The sequence below is a fragment of the Onychomys torridus genome, chromosome 9 (assembly GCF_903995425.1).
Source record: "Onychomys torridus chromosome 9, mOncTor1.1, whole genome shotgun sequence".
Taxonomy (NCBI): domain Eukaryota; kingdom Metazoa; phylum Chordata; class Mammalia; order Rodentia; family Cricetidae; genus Onychomys; species Onychomys torridus.
In genome coordinates this window covers 44,630,380-44,656,271 of record NC_050451.1, presented here as the reverse complement: position 1 = coordinate 44,656,271, position 25,892 = coordinate 44,630,380, and the positions used below count along the sequence as shown (strand labels likewise).

Genomic DNA, 25,892 nt, shown 5'->3' with positions numbered 1-25,892 from the left:
CGAGATGAGGCTAAGGGAGAAGCCCCCTCTCTGTGTCTCACAGCTCCCTGCAGACACTCTGGAGCACAAGCTGTTGACTCCCTTTTCTAACAAAGGCCTTGGCAGTACAGACCTTTGTTCCAGAGAGACTGCTGTGGAAAACATGGGTTGTGCTTCCCTCAGTGAGGCTGACATCCTCTTCAGAAGACTGTGTGCTTGCTGGCTTTACCGGGAAAAAGTGAGGGGGTAAAACTCCCAGTCAGTTCCCACAGATTCATTGCAAAAATAAATTTTAAAAAAGATGAAAGAATGAAATGGAGGAAGGAGCGGAGGGACGGAGGGAAGGAAGGAGAGAGGGAAGGAAAGAGGGAAAGGAAAGGAAAAGAAAGGAAAGAAAAAGAAAGAAATGAAAAGGAACCCTGTGTGTGGTAGCACACACCTTTCCTCTAAGCACTCAGGATGCAGAGGTGTAGACAAGTCATCAACTCACAGAGGTGAACTTACAGTTATGGGAATAGTCTCTCTCTCACCCACAGAACTCTCTTTTACACATACACACACACTCTCACTCACACTCTCTCTGTCACACATACACACACTCTCACATTCTGACTCTGCTCTCTCTCATTTACACACACACACACACACACACACACACACACACACACACACACTCCATACAAAACTTATCTTCACATGGGAGAAATTCCTTCCTTCAGTTTCCTGGGACCCTCATGTCTTGTTGCCCATACAGACCTTTACACAAGACTGTCTTAATGAACAGAGCCACCTTAATAGTGAGGGAGAGCAGCTGACTTCCTGTCTTCTGTTTGTGTACTGAAAATACTCTTGAGAAAACATGTACCAAGATTGTTCTTGGAAAAACTGAAACCAAAGGATACAAACAGAGCACTTTAGCAGCAATATGCCTGAACACACACACACACACACACACACACACACACACATACACACACACACATACACACACATACTCACATGCACTCTCAGACATTACAACATGCACACATTGTTTCAGATATCTATAATGTGCGGCAGCCCCATCTCATCTTTTCTGTACACAAGTCGTCTGGGAATTGATAACATTCAAGACCCATTTCTGAGACACCCAGAAGACACCAGGACGAGCATCTTATTGGCAGAAGGCTTCTTTATCCGCTTCTTAACTTGCATATCCTCACTGTGAAAATTAAACTGCCCATTCTCCTTCCTCCTGTGAAGAATGGATCAAAGGTGACATTGTAGATAGGAAGGAGCTAAGGTAAAGACATGCACTAACACTAACCCCATTATGTACTGCTCCCACTGTGTCCTCAAGAGTTATTGAGTAACTTGTGCAGATACTTATACTCCCAGGTAAAGAGTCAAAGCTTTAGTATGTGATACCAAAGGGAGATTAGTGTATGACTTCTTTGAGCCCTTAAAATTAGTCAGTGTTTTGGTAGTTTAACATGGCCTCCCAACTGATTCTCAACCTTCCTGACTTAGAAACTTTAAACAAGAAAACATTAAAAGTGTCCAGAGTTTCTGGACATATTGGGGGTTCTGATAAGTGATTCACAAATAGAAATGTGGTCAGAACAATGTTACTAATTCCCATGTGTCATCAGGTAAAGCAATGCCACTGTGCTATTCACATGGCTTTCCCAGAGACTGTCCCTGCAGTATGTAGTTTCTCATAGAGGAGACCTGGCCCAGTTTCCCTACTATGCGTGTATCCATGGGTCTTTTGTGAGTTATTTGGTCAGAAACAGCGAAACTAAATAACCAGAATTCCTTACAATCGAGCGGTCAAACCAAGACTTAATGATAGATGATATGACCCAAGAATTATTAGGCATGAGTTGGAATGATAAAGAGAAGGCCGCATGTTTTGCATTCATAAACCCAAGCTTCTGGTAAGTGACTCTGCAGCATAGGTCTGACCTGCCTCAAACGGAACTTTTTGCCACATCCTAAGAAGATGTGGTCAGAAGGTTCACATAGGAGACCCTGAGAGTGATGAGGAGCACAATTTGTCACTCTAGAAGGTTAAGATGTGGTTCCACCTTCCAAACTGTAGAAATAGACCCCCTTTAAGGACAGAAATAGCCCTGGTGGGCAATATCCATATCTCCCGTTTTCAACACAAAATTACAAAGGAGACAAAGAGAGAGTAATGAATGGCCCGTCACATGGGAGACAATTGACATGAAATATTTTTAAGGGCTCTTAGATGTTCACAAAGGCTTTTAGTTTCTTATTAGTATTCAGAGCTGAGGGAAACTTTGAGAAGGAACTAAAGGGAACCAGTAGCAACATATGAAAAAGTAGAAAATATTTCTAAACACATCAAAGTTTTAGCACTGAAAAGGACCATAACTAAGATGGAGGCTTCACTAATGGGATTCAACAGCAAAAGAGGGAGAAATCCATGAAGTTCATGCTGGAGTCGTGGCTCAGCAGTTAAGAATGCTTACTCTTCTGCAGAGGACTTGAATTCATTCCTAGCATACATAAAATGTGACTCACAACTGCCTCTAACTCCAGCTCCAGGGGATCCAATACCCTTTTCTGTCCTCAATGAACACTGCATCAATGTACACACACACACACACACACACACACACACACACACACACACACACCCCTACATAAATATAGCCTATTGAGTCCACTTAGTGTTGCATGTATGTATACGCATTTAGAGCTGACCAGTTGGAATTGGATAACGTATCAGAGCTTCCCCTGGAGAAGATTGATCCTTCCTCACTTAGCAGCCATTAATTGACTGTAGCTCTCTACCTAGGAGTGGAGCCTTGTGGTCTCCCCCACCCACACTGGAATGTCAACTGGTGTTGTCATTGTGCAGGTCTTGTTTAGGCAGCCATCTTGTTTAGATTTCATGGATGCAGCTCCCTGTTATATAGAGAAGACATCGTCTTTCGGCTGACCTCCTAGTCCTCTGGTTCTCCCGATCATTCTGACCCCTCTTCTGTGATGTTCTTGGAACCTCGTGTGTAGGAAATGTGTTGTGGGTACATCAAGTGGGGCTGGGCACCTGACAGGCAGTTGTTCTCTGCATTTTGAATGCTGTGTGGATGTCTGCAATGGTCTGCATTGCTGCAAACAAAGCTTATTGGATGAGGAGTGAGAGCCACACTCATCTGTGATGTGAGGGTTGTTACTGGAATGCAGTAGCTAATTGCACTGGTTTAGGAAAGCCTCAGTAGTAGGTTCTCCTCTGCTGGGGTCCATGACGTCACAGCCACAGGTAGTGGACTAGATTTCTAGTCTCAGGCATGAATTCCTCTTACTGGATGGGCCTTAAGTCTAATTAGACAGCTGGTAGTTACCTCCAGCATGTAAGTGCCCCAATGGCGCCCTTGGTGTGATGGTCATTGTGGTGTTAGGACTAGGTAGGGCTATTCATTGCTCTTTGCATTGGCCGCTTCCATTGCACCATTAGCTATTGTGGGAGCTGGTCCTCAAGGTGAGGCTTCCAGGTCAGTTCCAGCTTGAGTCTTACAAGTCCTGTGTCCAAAGTGTATGGTGTGTCCAAACATTTCTATTTTTCTACTAAGGAACTTGTCGCATGAGGGAGGATTTTATTAAAATTTGATTATTTTTCTCTTAGGAAAGATCAACCTAAAGAGCCTCTGACTTTGTCTGACTTGTTTTCATTCATTAACAATAACTTGAAATAAAACCAAGTAGATGGGAATTGTAAATGCTGTGGTGTGGTGGCTCTTCAGTCTCTGTGAATTGATGCATTGAAAAAGATGACATTACTGAGAATGTTCACAGAATGGGTCCAAACCATTGTCTAGTGTGGTGGTATAGGTGAAATGATGGCCTTTTTGATAGCTTTTGCTGTGTGGTATGAGCAAGTCATTGCTGTCTCTAATGTAGGAATGACTTGATTCGCTTCTGTATCATGAGTTGATAGTTTGGTTCTGTGGTTCCTTGGTTATTATACATTGACTTTTAAATGAATAATGAATACCTATTTATATTTTATGTAAAGGATGTTTATTTGTACTAAAATATTTTTCATTCTTGGACAGAATATAAAAAAGACTAAGAGGAAGTTGGAGAAACAGCAGTGTAGTAAAGTGTTTGCCATGCAAGCAGGAGGATCTGAGTTCCATTCCCAGAACCTATGTGAAAAACTGGGTGTGGTGGTAACACAATCTGAGCTCTGGGGAGATGGAGACAGACAGCTACCCAAGGTTCGCTGGCCAGACAGTTTAGCTTAATCACCAAGCTAAGTGAGAGACTATGCCTCACAAAACAAGGCAGACAGAACCTCAGACTGACTCCCATCGTCACACACACACACACACACACACACACACACACACACACACACACAGAGAGAGAGAGACAGAGAGAGACAGAGAGAGACAGAGAGAGACAGAGAGAGACAGACAGAGAGAGACAGACAGAGAGACAGAGAGACAGAGAGAGACAGAGAGAGACAGACAGACAGACAGACAGACAGACAGACAGAGAACAATTGCTGAGGTTTAGCAGCATGGCTTGCTTTCTTATGTTGCACTCTATCAGTAATTTAGTGACCTGACTGTCCTTTAGGAAACTAGACCTTTTCCAGCTTTAGTTCACAGGTGCATGAGACAACTGTCAGCTTTTCTGAAGAAACAGGAATGACTCAGGCTTCAGTCAGTCAGGGTTTCAGCTCTCAGCCTTTAGCAATCTCTTATTTCATGTTAATAAATGTCGTATGTGGGTGTTTCATAAGAAAGGGCTTTGTCACATGGAACTTTTGAAGCTCTGCTGATAAATAGGTTGAATAGTGTTTGCTAGGCCTCTCTATTATGGCCTTTTCCATCAATCTACCATTGCTCTCCCCAAACTGTACTCTGGTCATGGATGCCCTCAGTTATCCCACCCCCACCCCTCACTAGGTGTCAGCTCACACTTCTTTCTGGTACAAAAGATGAGCCTCAATGCACATCTGTCTTTTGGACTGAGCACTGTGGTATTGAGAGTACTGATCTTTCATCATGGGGAACTTGGGTTTCTGGAACTCTGAAATACCATACCCCACAACCCCCATCCTGTACCCTTGTGTTCCGGCCATGGGCTGTAACTGGTGGCTCTCTGAGGTATCAACTGTGGGTTCTGCTGTGGTTACTTCATGATTCTCACACAAGCACTCAGAAGACGTCACCAGGCAGAGGCAGCAGGGGTGGGGGCTTTCATAGAAAGCTGTCTGTGATGAAGCATCATAAAAAGAGATGGGGTACAAGGTCGCCAAGCTCACTCCAACTCCTTGGTCTCCTCTATAGAGGTTAAAAGAGAGCAAGGGTAAAGCCCCAGGTGCTGGGACCTACTCGGCTTCCAGAGAAGATGAAGCTCCTCCTGCTCCTGCTGGCCTTCTCTCTGCCCCCCAGGATAAAGGCAGGTGAGTGAGCAACGCCTCCCTTAGTGGCCTAACCCTTCTATCACCAGCAGTGGGAGGCCAGAGGCCTTTCTCAGGAAGAGGCATTGAGTGCCAGCCCCTTCCTGAGCCATACTTTGTCATCTGGAAAGTGGGTTTTCCTGGAAGGCCAGGATAAAGGGAAACCTGCAAAACCGAGAACATTATGTTCTCCTGGAGCAGGCAGAATGGGCCTGGCTTCTGCATCTATGATGATACAGACACCCCCACCCCTCACTAAGTACTTATCCAAGAAACCTGGATCCCAGAATAGGTGGAAACGCTGTCCTCGGAATTAGTGCTTTGGCTGATCCCAAGCCACTAGGTCATTTCCTCCAACTCTGCTTCCCAGGCTTCTGGTGGTTCCACAGTGTTCAAGGATGAACCTCTGTGCAAGCCCTAATTTCTCTGTTTTCTAGAACGCCGGCAGATGCATCTAGGAATGAATGGAGAGTCATCACTCATGAAGCCAGTGACCTTTACTGAGTATATACCTAGTATATGCCAGGCCTGAAGAAATAGGATGCCACAAAGTGTAAACTGAACCCTTTGCCCCTAGAAAGCAGTACTGTCCCAGGCATCACAGGGCTCATGGGTAGGGGGGCAGAGTTAGAGGATCTCTAGGAACAGAAGTCAGAGGAAAGACAGGATGATTCCTTAGCATTTTCTTGCCCAGAGACTTACGCTTGCCTCCAACTATGTGGAAGAGAGATTGCTAGACCAAGACCTACTTTTCTCTCCTTTTTGAGAGGGAGATCTTGAGGGATCTCCTCTCAGCATGCTCCTTACTCCAGGCCCTCGTGGCTCCCAAATGCCTAGCAAGTCTGGAGCCTTTACACAAAGCCCCTCCAGAGGACTACATACAAAAAGGCGGACTTTTTCTTCAGGGGAGATCATCGGGGGACATGAGGCCAAGCCGCACTCTCGACCCTACATGGCTTATCTTAAGATCGAGGATGGAGATATTGTTAAGACGTGTGGTGGCTCCCTCATACGAGAGGATTTTGTGCTGACTGCTGCTCACTGTAAAGGGAGGTGAGAAGCAAGAAATGGTCCATACACTCCTGGGGACATTCCATGGAGACCCTGCCTTCTTCCTAAGGAGCTTGGGATGAGAGAGGGACCAGCAAGTCTCATGGGGAGAACCAGGCTGGCACCAGAGTAACGGCTAAGGAATCAAGCACATTTAGACCAGAGTTAGCCTTGCAACATAAACCAAACAATACAATGTGCTGTCTTAGCACAAGGACTCTGAGAGATGTGGTGCAGGTACTGGTGCTCCAGAATCTTATCGTTTTTATGGCCAAGAAGCAGAAGGCACAGTCACCCTTGTTCCTTCAGTTTTCCTCAGCTAGGGTACCACCATGGCCAGCATGCCCTGCCCTTCACACCTCCTTTGCTGCATCCTCTCTGATTCCACATATCTTATCTACACTCTGCTCTCTGCACAGCAAAATAAATGTCACCTTGGGGGCCCACAACATCAAAGAACAGGAGGAGACCCAGCAGATCATCCCTGTGGCAAGAATCATCCCACATCCTGCCTATAATGATCAGAAATACCTCAATGACGTCATGCTCTTAAAGGTGAGACTTGTTTCTCTCATCATGGTCCAGGGATCACCTGTCATGTTCTCACCCATTCCTTCCCTCCCGGCCATCCTGGCTTTCACGGTGTCCCAGGCTAGCAGGCTCCTGGCTGAGCTGCTCTCTCCTCCTCTTCCCCAACAGCTGCAGAGGAAGGCCAAGAGGACTAAAGCTGTGAGGCCCCTCAACCTCCCCAGGCGCAAGGTCGATGTGAAGCCAGGGGATGTGTGCTCTGTGGCTGGCTGGGGAAAGATAGCCCCCGGGGGTAAATTCTCAGACACCCTACAAGAGGTGGAGCTGGAAATACAGAAGGATCAGGAGTGTGAGTCCCACTTAAAAGATTATTACAACAAAACCAATGAGATTTGTGCAGGGGATCCAAAGATCAAGAGAGCTTCCTATAAGGTAAGTTGGATTTTCATCCTCCATGGGAGGGGAAAAGCTGTCTGGGACCTAGAGATCAAACATCAAGCGATTCCTTTGCCCACTGGGTGTGACCTTTCTTCCTGGGAGCTACAGTAACCAGTAACTAACTAGGCCCCCTCAAGCTTACAAGGAGCCTCTGTGAAGGCAGCTGTTATAAAAGCAGGGTTTGCACAGTCCTGCTCACACCCAGGCCCAGGCTTTAGAAAGATGTGTCACTGCCTGTGTCATTAACACAAGTAGGTGTCTCAACAGATCTAGCACCCACTTTTCTCAATGGTTTCATTCTCCATGTTCACATCAGGCCCATTCACCTGTCCCCATGTTCTTAAACAATGGCCTAGAGATGAGGGTCCCACACACCTTCACAGAGAGCAGATCACAGACCTGGAGAAAGGGCAGAGGCTGGGCTCAGGAGGGAAGTGGGGCAGAAACCCTGACCACAATCAGAGCAGGAAGCCCAGGGATTCCAGGCCTGCTCTCTGATCTCCTACAAGCAGAGCTCACAGTCCGTGCTTCTCTGAGAGGAGCGTTGAAATGAGAGGGAAGTTGGGACTAGACTGAACAACAGACCCTTGTGGCCCCTTTCCATTTACAGGGGGATTCAGGAGGGCCCCTCGTGTGTAAAAAAGCAGCTGCAGGCATTGTATCCTTTGGACATAAAAATGGTTCAGCACCAAGAGTCTTCACCAGAGTCTCAGGTTTCCTATCCTGGATAAAGAAAACCATGAAACGCAGCTAACTCCAGAGCAAACCAGACCCATCTCTGACTCAGCAGCTCCCCTACAACTGAGTCCAAGATTGTCTGGGGACAGAAGCCATAACTCAATAAAGTTCTCTTTGCACTATCAGAAGTCTGTTTCATATCACAGGGACCAACTCTGTCTTGTCAGGCCAATGGCACACCTCTTCTCTCTGCACACCCCAACACCATACACCCCAACCCCAAAGCTCCGGCAAGGCCATTGCCGGCTCATTTTTACTTGTCCCACTCTGCAGTGCCTGCCCTTCTGACAAGCCTAAAGCTGAGTTTGGTGGTCTCCTGTCCTGGGGCTTAGGGTTAATTTTTTCTCCTCTGTGTCATATGGAAGAAAGGAGAAGGAAATAATCATTGGTCCTGGAGACATGGGAGACAGAGCCCAGGTCACTGTAGAAGGGCCTTTCTAGAAACGGTTACTTTGTCCCACAGCTTCACCATTAAGGAGACAGCAATTTCAGTAAGGGCTGTTCCACATCTGGAATTAGTTTTCCTGTCCTCTTCTGGAACCAGGGCCAACCTTCGTCCACCCTCCTAGCTCTATGCCCTTCTCCAACCTGACTGCTCAGAGATGAGTCTAACAACTTCTGTGCTTTACAACCAAGCAGATTTGAGCACATCCCTACCTCTTATTCCTCTACAACCAAAGCCATGTGTGGTTCCTCCCATTAGGGCCTCAGCCCTGTGATGCCAAGCTAGCTTAGGCCCTGGCAGAGAGGTACCTCTTAAAGGTCTAGGCCAGAAGTTGCATCACACAGGGACCATGGAATCCAGGCCTCTCACTGTTTGTCTCCAGAACCCTGTACCCCACCTCCCACATGCTCAGGCCTAGGGAAGCTCTTCCCTGTCAGCTCAGTTCCTCTGGTGTGCTCATCAGCATCCACAGCAGCATGGTCTCTCAGTAGCGGGAGCCCCTCTGAGCATGTCCATCTCAGTCACTGCTGGACTCTAGGATAGCATGCCATGACGGTCACTGGGCCTATGTCAGTCTCTGACATCCACAAAGGCAAAAGAACTAGAAATCTCTACTTTTTCGTCAGTGTGCACTGAAGTGTATCAGGTTTGGAAATGACAATAACGTGTTAGCTTCTACTGGGAAACTCTTCAGAGAAGCATCATTTTTACCTAGGGGAGAGGGCAGTAGATAGCAAATAACACAACCAAGACAGCCTTGTATTTATTTTAAAGATAACAGATACAGAATCATCATGCAGATTTAAATTGTAAGAGATGTACATATTCAGAAGCATAATTCCAAAACAAAATTAAACAGGAATCCAAGAAAATGGAAAAAGATAGAGAAAATGGTGTTAAGAAATACCTCTAATGTTTACACATTTGTGGTTACTGCTGCATCTATAGTTCCTAAGATTACCTGGGCTTCTCATTGTTAGGAAGCTATTGACTTGAGACTTAGCCAGAATGTGTGGCTTTTTGTTAAGGAAAAGTCTCCCTGTGTTGGACTCACATAGAAAAAAATAATCCAAGCTACCAGACATGGTTGCTCATGCCTAATCCAGCGGGTGGAAGGCAGAGTCAGGCAGATCTTTTAGTCCGAAAAGCTAGCCAAGGCTACAGAGAGAGATTCTGTCTCAAAACAAACAAACTAAAAAAATGCTTCACTTAATTCAAATAAACCTAAAACTCCAAGCAGCCTGGCCTCAGGGTTTTGTCCTATCATAAACCTAAAAGATAAAAGACCAGTGGCTACCGCTTAATGCCTCCCTGTCCCAAATAACAAAGCATCACATTCTTCTGGGAGATGAAGTAAAATCTCCCTTTGGGTCAGGAAACTTTCAAAGATATGATTTATATAGGCTCAGATGCAGGTGTCACACAGTTTCTGATAGGGAACTGGAAAACAAACCCGCCATGGGACATATAAGGACCTAGCTATTGTAGACAATGAAAACAAAGAAGAGTACAGAATCAAGGGAATAATATATGTTAGAAGCCGTACGGTCACATATGTGTTCAGTTTAGGTGTTATACTTCTTTGAGGAGACGGTTCTATGACTTAAATAACTTTGAAAACCATTTGTTATTCCTCTTCAGAGAGGAACTAGAAATAAATTACCACAAGTTTATAACTGATGTGACAACCAGCATCAACCATGTAAGGGCAAAGCCAGAACTGAGCCTAAAATTCCCTGGCCACCAAGGCACAAGTGACCTCAATGTCATCTAATCTCAGGTCAATAACTTGGTGGCATCCCACACAAAAGATGAGCCCATGCTCAGACCTCCCGTGGAGAGAAACCCCTGGACTCCTCCCAAAGCTGGATGGTGAATGTGTTCAAAGCCACCTTGCTTTGCTCCCTTGAGCACACATTGGAGTGGATTCAGAGGCAGGTAAATGCCTTAAATACACATTGCTTCAGATTTCTCTGCTCTATAGAAGCGCTTCTCAGTTCTTCCCATTTCAAAGAACTTACTCTGCTCTCCTAAAATCTCTGTACTGATTTTCTTCACCCAAGAAACCAACGCACCGAGACCCATCTTCTCTGCTCCTCCAGGACATTGCAGTCCAGCATGCCAGGGAGAGCTGTAAGACACCCCTGAAGGACACAGACCGGACACAGACCAGACACAAGAACACGAGGGCCTCTGGCTTGTGGTGGGGACACATGCTGGTAAACCTCCATTGTCCTGTCCAACTTCCTAAGTCTCCCAGCACCACTTTCCATGGACTTAGAGAATACAGAGTTTCTGTTCTCTATTTGTGTCCCATGCCACCTTTCTTTTCATGGTGGTTTTCAGTGAGGATGTCCCCTAGGCTCCTGTATTTTTGAACACCTGGTTCCCAGTAGGTGATGCTGTTGGGAATGTTAGGAAATATGGTCTTGGTGGAGGAAGTCCATTGCTGGGGCAGCCTTTGAGGATTCAAAGATGCACACTATTCACAATTCACTCTCTCTCTGCTATGTTCTGGTGTGTGTGTGTGTGTGTGTGTGTGTGTGTGTGTGTGTGTGTGTGTGTGTCTGTGTGTGTGTGATTACAGGAAATGATATGAGCCCTCAGCTCTCTGCTCCTGCAGCCTTCCACTTGATGTCACACCTGGATCCACATTCCCTGATCTTCCTCCTAGAAGTTGCCTTGGTCATGGTGTCTTATCACAGTAATAGAAAAGTAACTAATACACATGCTTTTAAGCAACAGACATATTTTATTTTGACAGAAATGCAGGAATGGATTTATTTACCATATTTCTCTGGAGTAGTTGGCCTGAAGCATTGTGGGAGAGCCTGCAAAGCACACAGCCACAGCTGAACATCAACTCTCTGCAGGGTCAGGCTGCTACCCTACATGATGTAGTTTATCCTCTAAGCCAGAAATGATATTTTCATCTATGGCTACAATACATGATTTTCAAATCAAAGAGATGTGCAGACAGCTCCCCTCCTAGAAAGGACTGCACTCAAGGGTTCTGTTTTCTGAACCAGGTATGGTGTTTTCCACCTGTAATTCTGTGACTCCATGGGCAGGGATAGGTGGATAGAGCTTTCAAACTAGTCTCAGCCACATAGTGTGATCCTGTCTGGAAAATGAGCTTCTCTCTGTACAGATTGAGTTTGGATTGCCCAGAAGTTTTAGTTCTTGAGAAATGAGTCAACATAAGAACTAGAATACTATGTAGCTAGGTCCTCAATTCTATTCCCCAGGAAAAGAGGATTCACTGAAATGTCTCTCACAGTTTACTGACCCCTAATCTATCAGAGACTTCTTTAGCACTATAAAGGAAAGACCACTAAGACACCGTAACAGTCAAGTTTGTGGTCACTGTAGCAGATAGAAAATCCTTGCAGCTTAAACACTTGAGGTCAGAGTACCATGAAACGCTTCCAGAGGTCCTTTAAGTCCCTCTCTTCACAATGACTCCCCAACCCATTTGGCCAAAGACCCTGCCAACTTAGTGCCAAGGAGAGTGGCATCCTGAACTCACTGCAGTATGACACCAGGAAACTATGTTGTGATTACCTCACTGAGACCTTCCTATTGTAGTTTGGTCTCTCTACAGGAGAGGCAGAAAGTTTGCATTGGACCCAGATGTGTCCTGCTTCCCAGCAGTGTCCTTAGAATTTTGTTTATTGCAAGCCATCATGCATAGCTACCTACAGAATTTCATACAATTTTACCCAAGTAGCTGATGTGTTCCCTAGAGGAGGGAAGAAGTGAAGAAATAGAATTCCTTCTGCCTCTCTGTGCTTTCCCAACCAATACCAATATTTGCATGTTTTATACAACTAATTTACTTCAAATAACAGCTTTAAATTTTACATTAATCACATATAATCAAGCCTCAAATATATGTGTGTGTGTGTGTATGTGTGTGTGTGTGATGTAGAATGATTAAATTAAACTAACTGACATATCCACAAACTGAAATAGTTTTCATTTTTGTAGTGAGAACATAAATTTGTTTAACAGAAGTTTTTAAAAGTACAATGTATTATTAACATATTATGCAGTATATTAAAAAAATATTCAACACCCTAATTGAAATTCTGTACTTTTTCATCAACAGCTTCCAGTTCTAATCTCCATTAATCACTACTTGCTCTACTTCTACAAATTACATTTTTTTTATAAGCAGAGTGAGATCATTCATTATTTTTTCAACTGTCACTAGCTTATTTAGCTTAGGATCATGTCTCAGTTTCACCTGTATCATTGAAATGATAGAATTTCATGATATATTTAATTCTGGATAATGATCTGGAGAGATGGCTCAGTGGTTTAGAGCATCGGTTGCTCTAGCAGAGAACGCAGGTTCAATTCCCAGCATTTACATGATGTCTCACAACCATCCTAACTCCAGGCCCAGGTGTCTACTGCCTTATTCTTATCTCCAAGAGCACACACACAGACACACACACACACACACACAGACACACACACACATACACACACACACAGACACACACACACACACACAGAGACACACACACACACAGAGACACACACAAAGACACACAGACAGACAGACAGACACACACACAGATACACACACAGACACACACACACACATACACACACACACAGACACACATACACACACAGAGACACACACACACACACACACACAGACACACACAAAGACACACAGACAGGCAGACAGACACACACACAGACAACACATACCCATGTTCTCAGGTGATGCCAGCCTGTCTTACTCCCAGAGCTGATCTCATACAGCTCTAACCTTCTTGTGCTCTAAGCTTAGATCCTTATCTCACTCCAGTCAATATCAGCCTTTTCCAAGGCTGGATCCCTGTCTCTCTCACTGCTGGATCTACCCCACTAAATAATCATTCAAGATCTTACCAAGGTCCTTGTTTATCTATGGAGAATACTAGGCTACAATGTAGAAAATACCATTTGAGTTATCAGCAGGGAAGCCAGTGCTGATCTAATCTTACTATTAATTCAGTCCTGAAGCTCTTGTTGGATTCCAGTGTACAATAAACATGTGACTGATACACGCCATTGTGATTGTTTTTGTTTCTTTTTTAAAATTTTAATTTAATTTTACATATTAGCCATGGGTTCCCATGTCCTCCCCCCTCCCCGCCCCTGGCCCCACCTTTCCCCCAGTACCACCCCCCATTCCCATCTCTTCCAGGGCAAAGACTCCCTGGGGATTCAGCTCAACCTGGTAGATTCAGTCCAGGTAGGTCCAGTCCCCTCCTCCCAGGCTGAACCAAGTGTCCCCTCATAAGCTCCAGGTTCCAAACAGCCAGCTCATGCACTAAGGACAGGTCCGGGTCCCACTGCCTGGGTGCCTCTCAAACAGTTCAAGCTATTCAATTGGCTCATTTATCCAGAGGACCTGATCCAGTTGGGGCCTCCACAGCCTTTGGTTCATAGTTCATGTATTCCCATTAGTTTGGCTGTTTGTCCCTGTGCTTTTTCCAATTTTTCTCAACAATTCACACTCTTACAGTCCCTCCTCTTTCTCGACTATTGGACTACTGCAGCTCCACCTGGGGCCTGGCCAAGGATCTCTGCATCCACTTCCATCAGTTATTGGATGAGAGTTCTAGCACAACAGTTAGGGTGTTTGGCCATCTGATAACCAGACTAGGTAAGTTCGGGATTTCTCTCGACCATTGCCAGTAGTCTACAGTGGAGGTATCATTGTGGATTTCTGGGGACCTCTCTAGCACTTTGCTTCTTCCTATTCTCATATGGTCTTCATTTACCATGCTCTGTTATTCCTTGTTCTCCATTTCTGTTCTTGATCCAGCTGGGATCTCCTGCTCCCCTAAGCTCTCTTTCCCTTGAACCTTGCCCTTCAGTACCCCCACTCACGTCGAGGTTGTTTATGTAGATCTCATCTATTTCTCTGTCATTGGGTGATTGTTTATTATATTTATCTATATATGATGGAAAGAAATGATCATTGGAATCAGGGAAAACATTTGTTTTTGAGATTTCTCTTTGATGCTCTAGCATTTAGGAGAGTCAGAGTGAGTTAAGATTAATTCATCCTACTATGCCAACAAATGCTTCCACACTATGATCAGAAGTTCTAGAGGTTAATGAGAGTTAATGATATGATGTACAGAAATTCTCCTGGTCAACTATGGTACTGCATCAACTCTAAATAACTACTGTATAACTTTGTCTGCGTGTATGTAGTGATATAATTTCGTTACGACAATTTGGGTGTTGGTATTGTTTTTTAAAAAAGAAAAGAAAGAAAAAAAGACCAAAGAAATTAAAAAGAGATCTTATGAGAACAGAAAAAAAATGTAAAATATAAGAAAGGACAAACCTTTAGCACAGGGCAGTTACACTGGACTTCCTGAGGTCTCAGGTCCTCCTCAGCCACAGCCTAACCAACCTCTTTTCTTGGTCTTTATTCCTGCTTAGCTCATAGGATGTCAATGTGGTGACAGTGTGATTTTAACCCAAACCAAGAAACGTCCTTATTTCCTGAAGCCAATCAGTGCAGAGGTGCACAGGTTTAAAATGCCTGGAGGTCACTGAGCACTGAGCTCTGCACTCTGAACTCCTCCAAACCGAGCAGACTTCCTGAGAAGATGCCACCAGTCCTGATTCTCCTGACCTTACTTCTGCCACTTGGAGCTGGTGGAGGTGAGTGAACATCCCTGTCCCAGAGGTGCCATCCCATCATACCTTGCATACTCTCTGCCCAGCTCTAGTAAGGAACTGCCCTGCACTGAACCAGAGATTTCTATTCCTCAGGACCCATACCAACCCAGACCTGGAAATCTGTTACTGGATAGATTGCCAACAAAGTCTGAAGAAGGGAGGTGTCCTCAGAAGATTAGTGGGCACTAGCTTTTCCCTGCTCTTCTTCATCACCTAAAGCGATGATAATCCCTAAAAAGAGAAGTAGAAGAGAATGCAAAGAAACTAAAAAGTACATCATTAGCTTTATTTGAGCCCAGAGCAAGGGCAGCTTTAATGACCAGCCAGCAATGGGGTAAGGCCATCGGCTCAAGAATATCAGCATCATTTAGTAACCTCCACCCTCAGCCTGCTGAAGAGGCTCAGGGTGACATGATGCCTGCATTGCACACTCCATTAGCTTTGCAGTCTAGGTTTCATTGGTCTCTGCACTTCTTCCTGAAGGTCCCCCAGCTGTTCTCATCTTTCCCAGCACAGTACTCCAATGTCCCCTAGGTCCTGAATCCCATGAGTGCTGAAAAACCAGGCCTCCAGCTGAGTAGAAGTCATTCATCCAGGCAGCCAAAAGCATTTACTGAGAACACAAGATGTGTTGGACACCAGAACAGGAGAATTTTAGGAAATCCCCCTCTGTAGGTTTGGTGGTAAAAGGTGACAAATTGCCACAAATCAAGACATTGGAGGTGTCACGGAGACTCCCTAAAACAGAAAGACTAATAGGGAGTCTCCCCGGATTCCCTCGGTCTCTATCATCATGAGGATAGAGCTGATCCCACCAAATATTTGTAAAACAGGGAGTGAAGGACAAGTTCCACCCACCCCTTCTTTGAAAAGGGTTCTGCGGATTAAGATTCAGCAACCATTATTCTGTGTACAAGGAATTCTGTCAGTCACAGTCTTGGTGTAGAGCTGATCCTACCCCTTTACCCCTCCCTTCACATCCCCTCCTGACCTCACCTGCTGCTCCTAGACACCCCAATATTCTAGCCTTTGCTTTCAGAGGAGATCATCGGGGGACATGAGGTCTCACCCCACTCCCGCCCCTACATGGCTTATGTTAAGTTTCTGGATGTTGCTGGGAAGAAGAAGTTCTGTGGAGGCTTCCTGGTGCGGGACAACTTTGTGCTGACAGCTGCCCACTGCCTGGGAAGGTGAGGAGAAGCAGCCAGCCTGTGTTTCCTGAGACCCCACAGGTGTTTCCATCCTCTACTTGTGGAGGCTCCTGTGAGAGCACACTAGAGGGCAGGACTGTGAAAATGGATGTCTGAAAACAGGGACACGAACATCAAAATGGGAGAGGTCAGAGCCAGCAGCACACTTGAGTTGAAAGCAGCTTCACTGTCCAGTCTAAAGCAGTGGCTGAGGTGGAAAGGACACATTGAGTGTCAGGGAAAACTTTGGAATATTTCCAGAAGCAAGAGGGAAACTCCAGGACTCTAACGTCCTTGAAAAGCAGAGCAGCAGGTCAAACCCTGAGACCCTCCTGTCTCCTCAAGTCCCCTCAGCTAGAGCCCCTCCCTGCCCACCCTGCTGCCTCTTACACCTCCTGGACTGTGTCCTCTCTCACTCTACATCTCTCATATCCACTCTGCTCTCTACAGCTCAATGAGAGTCACTCTGGGGGCCCACAACATCAAGGCAAAGGAGGACACCCAGCAGATCATCCCTGTGGCAAAAGCCATCCCACACCCAGACTATAATGACAAGGACCGCTCCAATGACATCATGCTCTTGAAGGTGAGACCTGCCACCCCCAGCCCATCCACATACCTCCACCCACCCCTCACCCACCCCTGGTGCCTCTGCTCTGCCTAATGCAAGGCTTGCCTCTCCCCTTCTGCTCTCATCCTGCTTCTTCCCTCTCTGCCATCCTGGTTGTCAAAGTGTCCCAGGCCAGCAGGCTGCTGGCTGAGCTGCTCTCTCCTCCTCTTCCCCAACAGCTGCAGAACACAGCAAAGATAACAAAAGCTGTGAGGCCCCTCAACCTGCCCAGGCGCAAGGTCGATGTGAAGCCAGGGGATGTGTGCTCTGTGGCTGGATGGGGAATGATGGCCCCGAAGGGTGAATACCCAAACACATTGCAAGAGGTGGAGCTGACGGTACAGAAAGATCAGGAGTGTGAGTCTCACTTTCAAGGTTATTACAACAAAGCCAATCAGCTATGTCTGGGGGACCCAAAGATCAAGAGTGCTTCCTTCCAGGTAAGTTGGATTGTATCCTCTCTGTGGTCTGTGGGAAGGGGAAGACAATCTGGGACCCAGAGATCAAACATCAAGGGACTCCTTTGCTCACTGCCTGTGATGATTTCCCTGGGAATGGAATGGAGGGAGAACACTAGGAACCAATGACTAGCTAGACCTCCTGAGCTGACAAGGGACTCTGTGAGGGCAGCTGTGTAGAAGCACGATCCACACAGTCCTCCTCACACCCATGCCCAGGCTTTAGAAAACTATGCACCCTGTGTGTGTCATTACCACAAACAGGTCTCTCCACAGATCAGACATCCACATTTGTCAATGGTCTTGACCTCCATGTTGACATCAGGCCCACTCACCTGACCCCATGTTCTTAAACAATGGCCTGGAGACGAGGGTCCCACACACCTGAGAGTGGATCATAGACCTGGAGAAAGGGCAGAGGCTGGACTCTGGAGGGAGGTGAGGCAGAAACCCTGTCCACAATCAGAGCAGGAAGCCCAGGGACACACAGGCCTGCTCTCTGATCTCCCACACGCAGAGCACACAATTCGTGCTTCTCTGAGAGGAGTCTTGACGGAAGTGGGAGTTGGGACTTGGACTCAGTCCACTGTGCCTCCTTTAATTCACAGGGTGATGATGGAGGGCCTCTCGTGTGTAAAAAAGCAGCTGCAGGCATCGTTTCCCTTGGACAATTGGATGGTTCTGCTCCACAAGTCTTCACCAGAGTGTCAAGTTTCCTATCCTGGATAAAGAAAACAATGAAACGCAGCTAACTCCAGAGCAAACTAGACCCCTCTCTGGCTATGCTTCTTCCCTACCACTGAGTCCAGGATTGTCCTAGGACAGAAACCACAACTCAATAAAGTTCTCTTTGCTGACTTGGAATTCTGGTTTCATAGCACAGGGATCAACTCTGTGCTGGGCAGGCCAGTGGCACACCTCTGCTCTCTGCTCACCACAACACCATACACCCCAACCCCAAAGCTCCGGCAAGGCCATTGCCAGCTCATTTTTACTTGTCCCACTCTGCAGTGCCTGCCCTTCTGACAGGCCTAGAGCTGAGCTTGGGGGTCTCCTGTCCTGGGGCTCAGGGTTAATTTTTTCTCCTCTGTGTCATATGGAAGAAAGGAGAGGGAAATAATCATTGGTCCTGGAGACATGGGAGACAGAGCTCAGGTCACTGTAGATGGGCCTTCCTGGAAATGGTATCTCTGTCCCACAGCTTCACCATTAAAGAGACAGCAATTTCAGTAAGGGCTGTTCCACATCTGGAATTAGTTTTCCTGTCCTCTTCTGGAACCAGGGCCAACCTCCGTCCACCCTCCTACCTCTATGCCCTTCTCCATCCTGACTGCTCAGAGATGAGTCTAACAACTTCTGTGCTTTACAACCAAGCAGATTTGAGCACATCCCTACCTCTTATTTCTCTACAACCCATGTGTGGTTCCTCCCATTAAGTCGTCAGCCCTGTCGTGCCAACCCACCTTAGGCCTTGGCAGGGTGGTACCTCTCAAAGGTCCAGGCCAGAAGTTACATCACACAGGGTCCATGGAAGCCAGGACCCTCAGAGTCTCCTTCTAGAACCCTTCACCCCAACTCCCACATGTTCTGTAGATGTAACCGTCTTATTAAATAAGAAACACAGAGCCAAATGCAGAGTTAATAACCCAAGAGATCAGACCAATAGCTATGAGCTAAAACTTTACCCTTCACTGCCGCTACTGTCCTGTGTTTTTGTCCTTTTTATAGACTTTCTGTTCTGCCTTCTCATTGGTTGTAAACCCAGCCACATGACCTCCTCATTACTGCCTGTCTGTACAGACCTCCAGGTCTTCTATTGAGATTAAAGGCGTGTGTCTCCATGCTGCCTATATTCTTGAACTCACAGAGATCCGCCTAGCTCTGCCTCCCAAGTGCTGGGATTAAAGGCGTGCACCACCACTGCCCAGCTTCTGCTATGGCTTGCTCTGACCCCCAGGCAACTTTATTTATTAACATACAAATAAAATCACATTTCAGTACAAATAAAATGTCACCATAATGCTCAGACCTAGGGAAGCTCTTCCCAGTCAGCTCAGTTCATCCTGAATGCCCTGCACCCACAGCAGCAGGGTCACTCAGCAGCAGGAGCCTCTGTGAGCATGGCCATTTCAGTCACTGCTGGACTCTAGGCTAAGATGCCCTGCTGGTCACAAGGCCTATGTCAATCTTTGACATCCACAGGAGCAAAAGATCTAAAAATCTCTACTTTTTCATCAGTCAGCACTGAAGTTTATGAGGTTTGGAAATGACTGTAGTCTATTATCTTCTAGTGGGAAACTATTTGGAGAAGCATCTTTTTCAACTAGGAGAGAGGACAGTTCCTATAGAATAAGAAAAATGAGACAGCCTATTGTATTTATTTAAAGGTAACAGATACAGAGCCATTATGCAGATTTAAATCATAAGAGATGCACATATTCAGAAGCATAATTCAGAAACAGAATTAAATGGAAATCCAGAAAAATAGAAAAAAATGATGTGAAGAAATACCTCTAAATTTTACAATTTTGTGTTTCCTCCTATATCTGTAGGTCCTAAGACTACTTGTTAGTCTCATTTTTAGGAGGTTCTTGACATGAGACAGTAGTCAGAAGATCTGCCTTTTAGTTAAATAAAAAAGTCTCCCCATGTTGAACTAACATTGCTAAAAAATAAAGTAAAATAAAATAAAATAAAATAAAAAAATCCAAGGCGTCAGGCATGGTTGCTCATGTCTTAATCCAGCATTGGGAGGCAGAAACAGGCAGATCTCTGATTCCAAGGCCTGTCAAGGCTACATAGAGAGACTCTGTATCAAAACAAACATAAAAAAATGCTTCATTTAGCTCAAATAAACCTAAAATGCCAAGCAACCTGGGCTTCAGGGGCCTCTCCTGCAAACTCTTAACAGATAACATGACTTATGGCTACACCTTAATGCCTCCCTGTCCCAAATAACAGAGATTCTTCTGGGAGATAAGTAAAATCTCCCTTTGGGTCAGGAAACTTGCAAAGACATGATTTATATAGGCCCAGATGCAGGTGTCACACAGTTTCTGACAGGGAACTGGAAAACAAACCCACGATCGAGACATATAAGGACCTAGCTATTGTAGAAAATGAAAACAAAGAAGTATGCAGGATCAAGGGAATAATTTATGTTAGAAAACATACGGTCCCATATGTGTTCAGTTTAGGTGTTTTATTTACTTTGAGGAGATAGTTCTATGGCTTCAATAACTTTGAAAAGAATTATTATCTATCCTTTAAAGAGAAGATAGAAATAAATTTCTACCAAAGGTAATAACTGACCTGACAACCAGCATCAACCATGTTAGGAAAGAGGCTGAACTGGGCCTAAGATTCCCTGGCCAACAAGGCACAAGTAACCTCAACGTCATCTAATTTGAGGTCAGTAATTTGGTGGCATCTGACACAAAAGATGAACCCATGCTTAGACTCCCATGGAGAGAAAACCCTGGGCTCCTCCACAGCTGGATGGTGAAGGTGTTCAAAGCCACCTTGCTTTGCTCCCTTGAGCACACATTGGAGTGGATTCAGAGGCAGGCAAATAGTTTAAACCCAGACTATTTCAGATTTCTCTGCTCTATAGACATATCTCTCAGTTCTTCCCATTTCAAGAGAGCTTACTTTGCTCCCTTAAAATGTCTGTGCTGATTTTCTGCACCCAAGAAAGAAAATGCTTCAACTCATCAAGACCCAACTCTGCTCCTCTAGGCTATTGTAGTTCAGTAAGCAATGGAGAGCTGTAAGACACCCCTGAAGGACACAGACCAGACACAAGAACACGAGGGCCTCTGGCTTGTGGTGGGGACACATGCTGGTAAACCTCCATTGTCCTGTCCAACTTCCTAAGTCTCCCAGCACCACTTTCCATGGACTTAGAGAATACAGAGTTTCTGTTCTCTATTTGTGTCCCATGCCACCTTTCTTTCCATGGTAGTTTTCAGTGAGGATGTCCCCTAGGCTCCTGTATTTGAACATCTGGTTCCCAGTAGGTGATGCTGTTGGGAATGTTAGGAAATATGGTCTTGGTGGAGGAAGTCCATTGCTGGGGCAGGCTTTGAGGATTCAAAGATGCACACTATTCACAATTCACTCTCTCTGCTATGTTCTGGAGTGTGTGTGTGTGTGTGTTTACAGGAAATGATGTGAGCCCTCAGCTCTCTGCTCCTGCAGCCATGCCTTCCACTTGATGCCACACCTGGATCCACATTCCCTAGTCTTTCTCCTAGAAGTTGCCTTGGTCATGGTGTTTTATCACAGTTAATAGAAGTGACTAATACACATGCTTTTAAGCAATAGACATATTTTGCCTTGAGAGGAAGGCAGGAATGGATTTGTTACCATATTTCTTTGGAGTAGTTGGCATGAAGCATTGTGGGAGGGCCTGCAAAGCACACAGCCACAGCTGAACAACTCTCTTCATGGTCAGGCTGCTACCCTACATGATATAGTTTAATCCTCTAAGCCAGAAATGACATTTTCATCTATGGCTACAATACATGATTTTCCAAATCAAAGAGATGTGCAGACAGCTCCCCTCCTAGAAAGGACTGCACTCAAGGGTTCTGGTTTCAAAACCAGGTATGGTGTTTTCCACCTGTAATTCTGTGACTCCATGGGCAGGGATAGGTGGATAGAGCTTTCAAACTAGTCTCAGCTACATAGTGTGATCCTGTCTGGAAAATGAGCTTCTCTCTGTACAGATTGAGTTTGGATTGCCCAGAAGTTTTAGTTCTTGAGAAATGAGTCAACATAAGCACTGGATTCATATATAGCTAGGTGATCTATTCTTATTTCTGGAGAAATAGGGTTCACTGAAATGTTTCTCAAAGTTTAATTACTCCTAATTAAATCTATCATAGACTTCTGTAGCACTATAAAGGAAAGACCACTAAGACACCATAACAATCAAGTCTACATTCACTATAGCAGATAGAGAATCCTTGCAGCTTAAACACTTGAGGTCAGAGTCCCATGAAAAACTTTCCAGAGGTCCTTTATGTCCCCCTCCTTATATGATGCCCCAGCCCATTTGGCCAAAGATCCTGCCGCTTAATGCCAAGGAGAGTGACATCCTGGGCTCACTGCAGTATGACACCAGGAAACCATGTTGTGGCAACCCATCTGAGACCTTCTTTGTAGTTTGCTCTCTCTACAGGAGAGGCAGAAAATTTGTAATGGACCCAGATTTGTCCTGCTTCTCTGCAGTGTCCTTAGAATGATATTTACTGCAAGCCATCATGAATAGTTACCTACAGAACTTTTACCCAAGTAGCTGATACATTCTCTAGAATAGAGAAATATTTGAACAAATAGAATTCCTTTTGTCTCTCTGTGCTTTCGCAGCCAATACCAATATTTGCATGTTTTGTACAGCTAATTTACTTCAAATAACAGCTTTAAATTTTACAGTCAGCTGGACGGTCGTGGCACATGCCTTTAATACCAGCATTCAGGAGGCAGAACCAGGTGGATCTCTGAGAGTTCAAGGCCAGCCTGGTCTATAGAGTGAATTCCCTTACTGGCACCAAAACTACACTTAGAAACTTTGTCTCGAAAAACCAAAACATAAATAAATAAATAAATAAATAAATAAATAAATAAATAAATAAATAAAAAACCAAAAGTTTTACATTATTCACGTATTTCAGGCTTCAAAATTATGTTATATTTATATATTGTAGAATGATTAAATCAAACTATTATCAAACTAATTGACATATTCACAAACTTAAATAGTTTTCATTTTTGTAGTGAGAACATAAATTTTTTTGACAGTTTTTAAAAGCAAATAAGCAATGTATTATTAACATATTATACAGTAGATTTCAAAAAGTAATTTCGCCCCCTATTGAAATTCTGTATTTTTTCATCAACAGCTTCCAGTTCTAATCTGCCCAGCCTCCATTAATCACTATTTTCTCTATTTCTACTAATTCCATTGTTTTAGATTTTAAACACAGTGAGATCATTCTTTCATTTTTCAACTGTCCCTAGCTTATTTAGCTTAGGATCATGTCTCGGTTTCACTGGTATCATTGCAAATGATAGAATTTCATCATATATTTAATTCTGAATAATAAGCTGGAGAGATGGCTCAGTGGTTTAGAGCCCCTGATGCTTCAGCAGAGAGAGCTCAGGTTCAATTCCCAGATTGCACATGATTTCTTATAACCATCCTAACTCCAGGTCCAGGGCATCAGTTGCCCTATTTTAACCTCCATGGGCAACACACACACACACACACACACACACACACACACACACACACCTGTTCTTAGAGCAAGAGCAGCCTGTCTCACCTCCCAGAGCTAATCTCACACAGCCCTCATTGTGGTGATATTTTAATTGTGCTGAAATGTGATTTTATTTGTATGTTAATCAATAAAGTTTGCCTGGAGATTAGAGGTCATTAGTGAGCCAGGAATAGAAATCAGGCGGTGGTAGCCCATGTTCTTAATCTGATCACATGGCAGGTAGAGTCTCTGTGTGGTCAAGGACACAGCCAAGCATGGTGACCCTTGAGTCTTTAATCCTAGTACCAACCATAGAGTCCAGGAGGTCTGTATACTCAGGCAGTGACAAGGAAGTCATGTGGCTGGGCTTAGAGTCAATGAGAAGGCAGAACAGGAAAGCAATAAAACTAAAGACACACAGGAAGAAGGTTTCTCTCTCAGGGAAAGGACGGCAGTGAGTTTTAAGATAAGGAGGTTTTAGCTCTTTGCTAGTGCTCGGATATCTTGGGCTTTTAACTCTATATTTGGCTCTGTGTTTCTTATTTAATAAGGCCATTTAGAATTTTGTCTACATTTGGTGCCCAATGTGGCAAGAATTCATTAAAATTGGTGGTTACAGGCCCCCACTTGGCCAGGGATTACAGGCCCTGGCTCAGCCAGAGTTTACAGGCCCCAGGCCCGGCCAGAGGTATAATCAGTCCAGCCTGCCTTCACTTGACTGTAGCAGCAGCTACATGCAGCTGGAGCTGCTTGTGGCCAGATCACCAACACACCTGGTCGGAGTTTAAGGAAGCCAAAGTTCAGGCCCGAATCGGCTGAAGCCAGAGCACATGGCAGGAAGCTTTTTTCTCTTCTCTTGGTTCATCAATGGCCTTTAACAACAGAGAAACTCCAGGCTTTAGGAGAGCTGGTACAGGAGCAGTTAAATGCTCAGCATATTGAAGAGTCAACCAGCCTTTGGAATCCTCCTATATTGGTTATTTTAAAAAATCTGATGAATGGAGAATGGTAACAGAACTTAGAGCAATTAACAAAGTTATTCAGACAATGGGCTCTCTACAATCTGGAATTCCATTGCCTACTCTGTTACCTAAAGGATGGTCTCTTATAGTTATTGATTTAAAAGTCTGTTTCTTTTTAACACCCTTACAAGAAAAAGACAGAGAAAGATTTGCCTTCACAGTGCCTACTTATAATAATTCTCAACTGGTTAAGAGATATCAATGGAGGGTTCTCCCACAGGGAATGTTGACTAGCCCAACCTTATGCCAATATTTTGTACAACAGCCATTGGAAGTGATATGTAAAAAATTTTTGTAAATCTATAATTTATCATTATATGGATGATATTTTACTAGCTGATTCAAATGCAGATAATTTAGAAAGAATGTTTGAAGAAGCAAAGAAAATTTTGCCTTGTTGGGGATTACAAATTGCTCCTGAAAAATACAAAGAGGAGATTCTATTAATTATTTAGGATATAAAATAGATTTACAAAAAATTATACCCCAAAAGGTACAAATAAGGAGAGATTGATTATAGACTTTGAATGACTTTCAAAGATTATTGGGAGACATTTCTCATCTACGAACTATTGTTGGGGTAAAAAGTGATGAACTGAGTAATTTGTTCTAAACCTTAGAAGATGACAAGGACTTAAATAGTCCAAGAGAATATCACCTGAAGCTGAGAAAGAATTGGCCTTGGTAGAAAAGAAAGTACAGGAAGGACACAGGAATCATTTCAATCCAAAGCTGGATTGTATTTTGGTTGTTTTACACTCTAGGCATTCTCCTACAGGAATATTAATACAGAGAGAAGATATTGTATTATAATGGATATTTTTACCAGATAAACAGAGTAAAAATTAAAAACTTATGTGGAAAAGATCTCTGACTTGATTTTGAAAGGAACATTGAGTCTTTGTCAATTAGTAGGAATAGACCCAGCAGAAAATGTCATACCTTTAACTAAGGAGGACATTGAAAAATTATGGGCAGTAAGTGAACCTTGGCAAAGGGCTTGCAGTAACTTTTTGGGAGAAATGAACAGCAAATATTCTA

The 25,892-nt window shown here is 44.5% G+C and overlaps 2 protein-coding genes across 2 annotated transcripts; both read left to right on the top strand.

Moving 5' to 3' along the window:
• Positions 1–5,352: 5,352 nt before the first annotated feature.
• LOC118591402 (granzyme B-like) lies at positions 5,353–8,174 on the top strand. The gene is made up of 5 exons (XM_036199679.1): positions 5,353–5,407; positions 6,310–6,457; positions 6,874–7,009; positions 7,154–7,414; positions 8,031–8,174. The coding sequence occupies exons 1-5, from the start codon at positions 5,353–5,355 to the stop codon at positions 8,172–8,174; spliced, it is 744 nt and encodes a 247-aa protein (XP_036055572.1).
• A 7,061-nt stretch (positions 8,175–15,235) lies between these two features.
• On the top strand, positions 15,236–18,318 carry LOC118591409 (granzyme C-like). Its single transcript, XM_036199688.1, has 5 exons — positions 15,236–15,290; positions 16,348–16,498; positions 16,949–17,084; positions 17,288–17,548; positions 18,175–18,318. Exons 1-5 carry the CDS (start codon positions 15,236–15,238, stop codon positions 18,316–18,318), a joined length of 747 nt encoding a protein of 248 aa, XP_036055581.1.
• The last annotated feature ends 7,574 nt before the right edge of the window (positions 18,319–25,892 follow it).

Bases quoted from the DNA above. Each gene is read 5' to 3' on its own strand.
- LOC118591402 (XM_036199679.1), top strand. From the start codon at position 5,353: ATGAAGCTCCTCCTGCTCCTGCTGGCCTTCTCTCTGCCCCCCAGGATA. The intron at 7,010-7,153 runs GTGAGACTTGTT...CTTCCCCAACAG, and splicing joins ATGACGTCATGCTCTTAAAG to CTGCAGAGGAAGGCCAAGAG. The intron at 7,415-8,030 runs GTAAGTTGGATT...TTCCATTTACAG, and splicing joins TCAAGAGAGCTTCCTATAAG to GGGGATTCAGGAGGGCCCCT.
- LOC118591409 (XM_036199688.1), top strand. From the start codon at position 15,236: ATGCCACCAGTCCTGATTCTCCTGACCTTACTTCTGCCACTTGGAGCT. The intron at 16,499-16,948 runs GTGAGGAGAAGC...TGCTCTCTACAG, and splicing joins GCTGCCCACTGCCTGGGAAG to CTCAATGAGAGTCACTCTGG. The intron at 17,085-17,287 runs GTGAGACCTGCC...CTTCCCCAACAG, and splicing joins ATGACATCATGCTCTTGAAG to CTGCAGAACACAGCAAAGAT.